Genomic DNA, 9,314 nt, shown 5'->3' on the forward strand with positions numbered 1-9,314 from the left:
AAAGGATCTGAATATGTACATGATGATGCATATTGGCTACATGTGATACAATGTTAAAAGTCTGGGGCTAAATCTAAAGTCAGCATTCTCACGAGTTGATGAACCAATTAGAAATTGAAATAAAGGCGCAGCATGACTTGTGTCTGCTAGGATAGTTAGTCCGAATATTACAGTGCAGTCTTGTAAATACATATAATCTTTCCGACATATTCCCACAAAACCTAGTTTGTTTGCAACGTCTGCTTTCGTTTCTGGACAGTCGTCAGCAGCTGGTCATAACTGGTTCTCAGGCCTGGTTCTTAGGTTTCATAAGGATTGAACCACATCGCATAATTATCATCCGCGTGAGGAGTTTGCTCGGTTGTTGTGGAGATGGATTTCTAGGCATGTAATACAGACGCCTGGTGCGGCTGACGGGCTTAGAAAAAGCTAGTGGACCTAGTTAGGGTTGTTTTATCGAAATGAGCTAAATGCTAACATGCTGATGTTAAGCAGGTAGACTATTTACCATATAGTGGCAGTGGCTCACAAACCTGTTCCACGGGGCCCCCCTTTCGCAGATACAAATATTTTTAAGCTTGTGAGGAACAGCTGTTACCAACTTTGTGCCAATTCATATGGTTGATGTTGAGATATTTCACACGATAACAGGAACATGTTGAACTGCTGGTTACACCAAAGTCATCAGGCTTCATCCTCTGGGGAACACAAATGTTCCTGCGACATGTCACAGAAATTCATCTGGCAGTGGTTGAGGTATTCCAGTGTAAAGCGGTGTAAGTTACAGACTGACCGACTGACATTGCCAATCACTAGTCATGCTGCTAACAAAAAAGGATGAAATCATAGCGGCTACTGAGCTTGCATGTCAACGGATTCATCTCCATGACAACTGAGCAAACTCCAACCGTTCCATCCCAGAAACACCGCGTGATGCGGTTTGTAATCTGTAAAAAAACAAAACACTGTTACAGCAATTGGATCGTCAGCTGAGATTGTTTTGTCAAATCTCGATTCGTCTGCAAAAGAGCAAAACATGTGTGAAACCGCTGCACACTAAACGACTGCGACAAGTATTCATGGCGGTAGTGACACAGAGACAGAAATGGTGAATAGTTCAGACGTACAACTTCGTTAGTTGTTCGAAAATGCGATAGAGAATGCAGGTCGAATAACACTGAAGCCCAACCGACTCTACTCATTCACAGGTCGTCCCCCTGTAGCCTGGCAACCCTCACGGCTGAACCGCCTAAAGTGAATTCCTGAGTAAAACATCGGTCAAGGTGGCCTTCCAATCAATTTCTCCATCACATCCCCTTAATCACATAATCCAGGTCCTGATAAATGCAGATTAGCAGAGAAAACTCCCCTAATAGGCCAGTCTGAATCCACACACGAGACAGACGTCTGCAGGAGTGTGCAGTGCATACAGACGACCAAGGATGGAGACAACACTTAGACCTGAGAGCACACACACACACTCTCTCTCTCTCTCTCTCTCTCTCTCTCTCTCTCTCTCTCTCTCTCTCTCTCTCTCTCTCTCTCTCTCTCTCTCTCTCTCTCTCTCTCTCTCTCTCTCTCTCTCTCTCTCTCTCTCTCTCTCTCTCTCTCTCTCTCTCTCTCTCTCTCTCTCGCACACGCACACGCACACGCACACGCACACGCACACGCACACGCACACACGCACACGCGCACACGCACACAGAGTAAATCTGCTGTTGGCTGTGGGGTGATACCGCCAGGGACCCGTAAATGGGGTAAAGCGTGAAGCACAGAGCCTCGAGGGATCCCATTAAATCAACACACGCGCTGCATTTTTGACTTTTTTTTTTTTCCAACAACGATCAGCAATTTCAGTGTGATCCCTCCAGTCACCGGCAATCTAAAAGTGCTGCCACTCATCAGACCGGAGCGCGAGCGGGGGCTTCCCTCGGGACACCGAGGGTGTGTGTGCGGCTGCCCTCTCCTGCGCCCGAGTCCATCCAGAGACTTCAAGGAGGGCTTACAGACTGCACTGCATCTCCCCAGCTGATTGCTTTAACATGAGGCGTTTACTATCTCCTTCTCCTGAGGGGGCAACGCAACTTGCTGATGGTCACCAGTTCTCAATCTGTCTTTTATGGACTCGGGGTCACACTAAACTTTACATTTCTAAGCCCTACTGATTCTTTCGGAAGGCTTTTATGAAAAAGAACGTTGAACATATGCGGCAAATACAGTAGTTTTGTGTTTCGTGCTGCATCACATTGAGATTATAAATTGCTCATAAGAAGGACCTCACCTAGAGCTACCTAACACCTTAACTTAAACTTTTACTTGAGAGTGTGGAAGGCAGCGAGGCGGACGCAGTCACTACTCAACCCACCCACCGCCTACAGACAATGTGTCGGATCAACGAGCAGACAAGGTGCTCTCCAAATTCATTATTTAATAGAGGGCTTATGGTCGTGTCCTCAAAGATGCCGTGTATGAGCCGGTAAGAGGCGTGGGCGAATGGAGGGGCTCCACTTCAGAAGAGTGGAAAGGTCTCCCAACTCCCGAGGTTGTAATTTAAAAGTCAGCCAGAAATCCGAGCAAAGGTATTCTGCACTTACCATCGGAGCAGCCTCTGGCTGGAATTATTGAAACCTCGCCCCGAAGAGTAAAACAAAAGAAGACATTAAAAATGTTGGTGGTAGAGAAAGCACTACATAGGTGTATATGGTTAAAAAAAAAGAAGAATGAGAATTGCACATTAGGTGTTTTAGTGTGGCTGAAGAAAAATACACAAAATGTTCATCACAAATAAAATTGAGTTTGGAACATCATTGTGAAGGGTTCAATTAGGAAGCCAACAACTGTTCGCACAAAATAAAACTGCTCAGTCCTGGGAAATGATAATGAGAAGCAGAAATGCTGCATTCTGCATGAAAAGGGCATCGCAGCCGAGTCGACTCCATGATGCCGGTGAGAGATAATGCTAAAAAATACATAGCAAAGAACTGACAACAGGCAACGGACAAAAGTTCATTTCAGGCAGGCAGTGCTTCCCTTTCTCCTCAGAGTCTTTCGAGAGAACTGATCTTAAAACTCAGTCATCTTCTTGTGCGTGTCGGCCTTCCGGTGCTCTCCCTGGACGGACAGCTCCTGGGTTTTCTGCTGGGCCAGCAGCCGGCGGGCCGCTGACAGCTTCTCCTCCAGCTGCTTCACTCTGGAGCTTTGCACACACAAAATAACAACCGGATTAGGACGTGGGGGAGACAAGCTGCTTTGAGATGCACTTTGCAGAAGTGCACCTTATTTACAGTTTAACTCCCCCAAGCCATCTCAACATAGCAACTCAAGTGCTGCGTACGCATGTGTGTGTATGTGATTGCTAACGTGTCTGTACTCTCCATGGAGAAGGTTGCATTGGAATTAAGTGATCATTAATGACGTCTTGGTTCAGTTTGCACATATAGAAATGTATAATAAACGAGCAAAACACAGGAGTGAGTACTGACCTGCCCGTCTGTCTGCTGAGTGACTCAGTCAGTTTCTGGATCTCCCTCTCGGTCTGGGACACCCTCTCAGCAGCCTGGAACACTTTCACATTCAGAGTCCTCTTGGTGCTCTTGCCCCCCCTGTAAGCCTCCACCCCTGCCGCCGCAGCAGCAGCAGCGCCCTCCTCGGCGGGACCGGTGCTCTTGCCTTCCAGCTTCTGGTTGAGAAAGTCAAAGACGGTACGGCACCCTCCGGTGGCGGCCCGGGGCTTCCTGCGTCTCTTTGGGCAGCCCGTCGGTGTGCAGTCTTGGGCGACCTTGCTCTGGGTGCGTCTCTGGGTGAGCTCGGCACACTGGTCCAGAGACCTGCGTTTGGGAAGAACCACGGCCATGACTGGCTCCACTCGACCCTCCTGCATCTTTCCCAAGCCTGAGAAGACAAAAGCGATTGAGTGAGGAAGAGGAACACGTGTACCCAACGGGGCAAAATGTATGCAAAACAAACACCCGGCAACACAATGCACAATAGATTTAAACATACATTTTAAAAAGGTACAGTTAGGTTACACTTTTATGAACATTTAACATGTTTTTAATGACTCTTGTTGGCCTCTAATATCTTGTCAACTGATGGCACCCAGCTCATTAGATTTGGGTCATTAGATGTTCTGTCACTCAACAAAAGGGAGCTGTAATTCCGGTGTGCGTGTACTCCTTGTATTGCAATATTATTGATTTTTGTTTTCTATTCATGTGCAGCCGGCAGCCACAGTGCAGGGGAAGCTTTAGCTTGCACGTGACAAAGAAGATAAAAACGGACGTGTTTTTACGTCAACAGTGAGAGTACCCTGATGAAATGTTGTTGTTGCCGTGGTGGCGAAAACGTGCCTTTCGCCATGAAAACAAGAAGTTATTGTATCTTTAGCGTACAATGTCCAATCTGACCCAAATCTTGTGGGAGCAATCGCTCTGAGAGTTCCTTGTTCATTAGTGATTGTTTGCACCGCCCCTTTCATGACCCCTGAAGCAGCGTTTGTTGTACACTCGGCATCACTGCACTCAGTAGAGTTCCTGTTTTGTTCTGTCGGGTCGAGTAGGCGTCCCACCAGTTCCCCCCAACACGTGGGAAGGTGCGAGTGCTCGTTCATCGCTTGCAGCTTTAAAATATATATATATATATATATATATATATATATATATATATATATATATATACACACACGTGTGTATGTATGTATGTGTGTGTGTGTGTGTGTGTATCAAAAGCTGTTGAAACATTTGTATCGGATGTATTGCAGCAGATGACTGAGCTTGTGTTGATTTGTTCACAACAGAACGTTATGACTTCAGAACCTTAAATGTGGTTATTGTTGTGCACTCACCTTTCCCATATTCATAACCCATTTTGAGCATAAGCTTGGATCCGATGCCTCTGGTATGTGCCTCCCAGCCACCAAAGTTTGCACTGTTCACCGTGTCTGTGGATTCTACAGCAGTGTCCATAACTGTTGGGTAGCAAGTGGAAGTCAAAGTAGAAACAGTCAGTTACTTTGTCAAACAACTTTCAAACCAATTCAAATGTTAAAATCTTGACTGGGAAGTAGAAAGGAATACTAGGCCATTAACTGGAGGAGGCGTATAATTCACCTCCACAATTCTATGAAAATACACCCAAGTTACATTTGATCTTTTGCAAGATTTGTAAGACGAGCTCATGTTTTGATTGACAGGAGTATGGCAACACATAATCCATAGACACCTTTTGCAAAAGCCATATCAAGTCCATCGCCAGTGTCGTCAGAGTCAGAGGAGAGCGGGTCGTCTTCTCTCAAAGGCGGGATAATGCAGTCGGCCTCGAGCGCAACATCTTTCAGCAGCACTGAGTCAAACTTCACAGTGTAGAAACCACTGTCAATGTCTAGATTGAGAGAAAACATGTCAGTCAGCAAAACATTCAACTGAACAGGAATCCTTTGTCTTGGTTGTTTTGTCACAATTGTACAATGGTATTCAGATTGCTTACTGAAGATTTTTACTCAGTAATATCAATTTTCAGAAATCGATTCGATTTTTACTCGAAAATACACTGTCTAACAACTGGCCCTCTCAGCGGAGTACCTTTGATTTTGGCGGGGTACCAGATGCCGTCCTCGTGTCGAGCCAAGCAGGAAGAGCCTTCTTCAAGATTACTGAGGTCAAACTCAAGGAACTCTCTGAGCTCCGACACATAAACCACCTCGCCGTGGGAAAACCTTCAAAAAAAGGAAAAGGGAAACAGAACTGAGACCAAGTGGAGAATACACGAAGTAATTCAGGGATTCAACCAATATGGCCTATTGGAGCTCATACTGGACTTGAAAACGGTTTCTTTCTGTCGAGTGAAAGATCCTTAGAGCTAGCATTTAGACAGCTATGGGTCACCAAAACATGAGAAGATCAATATGGAGACATGGGGTGACAATGATATTATTAAAATTAAAAAGTGCAAATAAAACAACATTTCACAGCACTGTTTATGTTTTCTGTTGCCATGGTCAGCCTGCGTCATGTGGACAATGGGTGACACTTGCTGGATGATATTTGCTACTACAAAGAAGGCAGAAATAAGCAAGTTTTAACGAACAGCCATCTTTTGCATGTGCAACTGTAAAAAACAAAACTCTACCTGCAATTCTCCAGGAAGCGGCATTTGTCCTCGAGGTAGTAAGGACAGGGCTTCATAGACTTCTGGGTGGGGTAGACGTACAGCACTCTTACTTGTGCCTCCTCTCCATCCGACGGTTCTGCCCCCATCACCATGGCATTGTGATACTCCAGTGTCCCCCATGTTGTCCGGTAGGGCGCTCTTACTTTGGTACCACTGAGTGCATCTTCTTCTTCTGCCTCTTCTTCCTCCTCTTCATCATAATCTACCCCACCTTCCTCCCCATTGTCTCTATCTCTAGGATCAGAGCTGCTACCTGATGACTCCCCGAGTTTAGAGTAGAAAGCAGCCATCTCACCGTCCAATCCGCCGTTCGCACCGTTTGTGTCAGCTGCTGCCTCTGAGGTGTACGCCTGCAGTCCATCACCGTTCTCAAGGCTGGCCAGAAGCAGACTCTTTTTGACAGACACCAGGCTGGACTCTGTGAGCTCTATCAGCTGACAAAGGTCGTCTTTCAGTTTGAGCAGGTCCGACTGCTGGGAAGGGTCCAGGCCAGCTGACAGGACTGACTCCACCTGCTGCAGCTGGGCACCATAGGCACTGATGGCCGCCTCAAGGGTTTCTTCCTCCATGCTGACACTTGGCACGGGGCAGGACAGGAAAGGACAGCATCAAGCCTCCAAGACACCTGAGGAAAAAATAGATGGTTCATTTGAAGTGGAATCAAGTGAAGACATTTCAGCAGAATGGAAAGAGGAGATTGATCGAGCTGCACTCCTGCAAAATGCCATTATCCTTTCTCATCACACAATAATACAATTGATCCTATCCTGGATCGTATTTAAGTCATATTTTAGTGACTATCTATTTATAATAGAGACTCAATAAATTGTCAGACTGAATTTGGAAGGACACAGTAAAAGAGAAGATGACTGTGATCAGTGATTTAGCTAATAACGTTACGTTACCACTGAATCAATGCTAACAAATTCTGTGCTTTAACGTTACTGTAATAACGATTAACATTCCTACACTGAAGGTATGCTGTGGAAGCTTTTCTGTAAGATTCATAAAACTCCCCTATCTAACGTAATTAGGAAACTAACTACTATCAACGTTGCCAAAATATCTAACACAGCTTTGAATAGATAACCCAGCTTTAGATCAGAGCTAGTTTTAGCTAAATGTTAGCCGTCTTTAAGCTAACTTTAACAACTGATTATAATAACACTAGCATTACCTTCGTAATTAGCCTCGCGGTCTGGTATCCACTGCACCGACGGAAAAAGTGACAGCCATGAAACGATGTGCTATGTTCAGAAATGAAGTAATTGAAATTGCTAAATTATCCAAGTAGAACACCACAGTGTCCTATGGATGCCCGTTTCCGCCACTGTGAGGAAAAAATAAAGGTCCTGTTATCTCGAAATGTCGACTTACTAAGTCGAAATTTCGAGATAGTAAGTCGAAATTTCGAGATAGTAAGTAAATTATGAGATAGTTACTATCTCGAAATTTTATAGATACTATCTCGAAATTGTATAGATACTATCTCGAAATTTTGACTTTCAATGAAGTTACGGTGCTTTAATTCTGAAATTGTATTTGACGTTGCGAACTGTTTCCGCTTCCGGTTGCGGTCGAATCAGATCGTCATTGACTATGTAAGTCATAGAACTGTAACTCTGAACCTATGTGGCGTAACTGTTCCGTTTGTAGGTGCATTTGCTGTCAGTAAGTGTTTGTCATGTAATAATAGCCGTTGAAATAATAGCCCAAAGTTGAGCTAAGTGGCTAATCTGGCTGGCGAGCCTGTATTCCTGTGAATGTATGTGTGTGATATCCTGTATGGTGATATCCTCCAATAACCTTCCTTGTAATGCATGCCCACAGAATGGATGACCTAAGTGTCTTCCTGAGACAGAGAAATGTTCCTGAGGAAACAATAGAGATCCTGGAGCATGTGAAGAAGTATGAATGAAACAGCGTTGTGCTTTTTCAAATAATAGAATAAAGAAAATTGCAATCACTTTTAAGTAAACCAGATTACTCCATCAGACAAAAACAAATAAAATGTGCAATCACTTTGTTAGAACAATGCAAATGAAGTTATATCTGTGCAAAAAGGAACTACAATTTGGCAAAAAGCCTGTGGACAGGTGTTGCAAATTAGCATTTCGCTTCAAACATTTAACACAGTGCATCTGGGCTTTGTGCATAAATGTATGTTACAATTCTAATGCTACTGTGATGTCCATATCAAATAAAATAAACAACATTATTATGAGATAGTAGTCATTATTATGAGATGCTAAGTCATTATTTTGAGATAGTATCTCATTATAATGACTTACAGGATCTGTATTTTCCTCATAGTGGCGGAAACGTGCTTCCATACATTTCGCCATGTATTTATTAATTACTTTAAAAAATGTAAAAAATTAAAAAAATTCTGCATTTCCCCCTGCGCCCCACCTGTAATACCACCGCGCCCCACTAGAGGGCCGCGCCCCACAGTTTGAGAACCACTGCATTACACGATTGAACCACTAGAGGGCAGCAGTGTTAAATAATTGAATGAATCATAAACATTACACGATTTAACCACTAGAGGGCAGCAGTGTTACACCATTTAATGAATCGTGAACATTACACGATTTAACCACTAGAGGGGAGCAGTGTTACACCATTTCATGAATCATGAACATTACACCATTTAACCACTCATGATTCACACCTTTATTTTTTCCTCACAGTGGCGGAAACGGGCTTCCATAGTATCCGGTCCAGTATCAAGCCGACAGAAAATAATGAATGGTACATCCGCGTTGTGAATTCTCTTTTCTTTCAAAATAAAACAAATGTGTTCAGACATTGGATGGTTCTTCCCCTCTGACCGTAGACATATACGTTTATTTATATATGTCTATGGTTCTGACTACGAATGACGGTACAAAGTTACAAATACAGCTTCCTAGTGTTGAACTAGTGTTTGAAGGTATTCCAGATAATTATTTTTCATCAGACTACATTTCATATGGTAGCTTGTTTGAACAAATAAATCCCTATGATAAACGATTGGGATTTCTGTTTTATGATTTGAGTGTGACACCACTACTTGAATATTCAATTTCACAATTCTTCATTTATCTTGCAGGATTCACACTTGTCTACGATGAAAGCATTGTTTATTACAGTCTTGAAGGTTT

The 9,314-nt window shown here is 43.8% G+C and overlaps 1 protein-coding gene across 1 annotated transcript; it reads right to left on the reverse strand.

Annotated features, from left to right (window-relative positions):
- Positions 1-2,727: 2,727 nt before the first annotated feature.
- On the reverse strand, positions 2,728-7,450 carry zgpat (zinc finger, CCCH-type with G patch domain). Its single transcript, XM_079274164.1, has 7 exons — positions 7,346-7,450; positions 6,127-6,793; positions 5,580-5,713; positions 5,221-5,379; positions 4,844-4,966; positions 3,483-3,891; positions 2,728-3,196 (listed from the first exon to the last, which is right to left on the reverse strand). Exons 2-7 carry the CDS (start codon positions 6,735-6,737, stop codon positions 3,064-3,066), a joined length of 1,569 nt encoding a protein of 522 aa, XP_079130290.1. The 5' UTR covers positions 6,738-6,793; positions 7,346-7,450; the 3' UTR covers positions 2,728-3,063.
- Positions 7,451-9,314: the final 1,864 nt, after the last annotated feature.

The sequence above is a fragment of the Melanostigma gelatinosum genome (assembly GCF_949748355.1).
Source record: "Melanostigma gelatinosum genome assembly, chromosome: 8".
NCBI lineage: Eukaryota > Metazoa > Chordata > Actinopteri > Perciformes > Zoarcidae > Melanostigma > Melanostigma gelatinosum.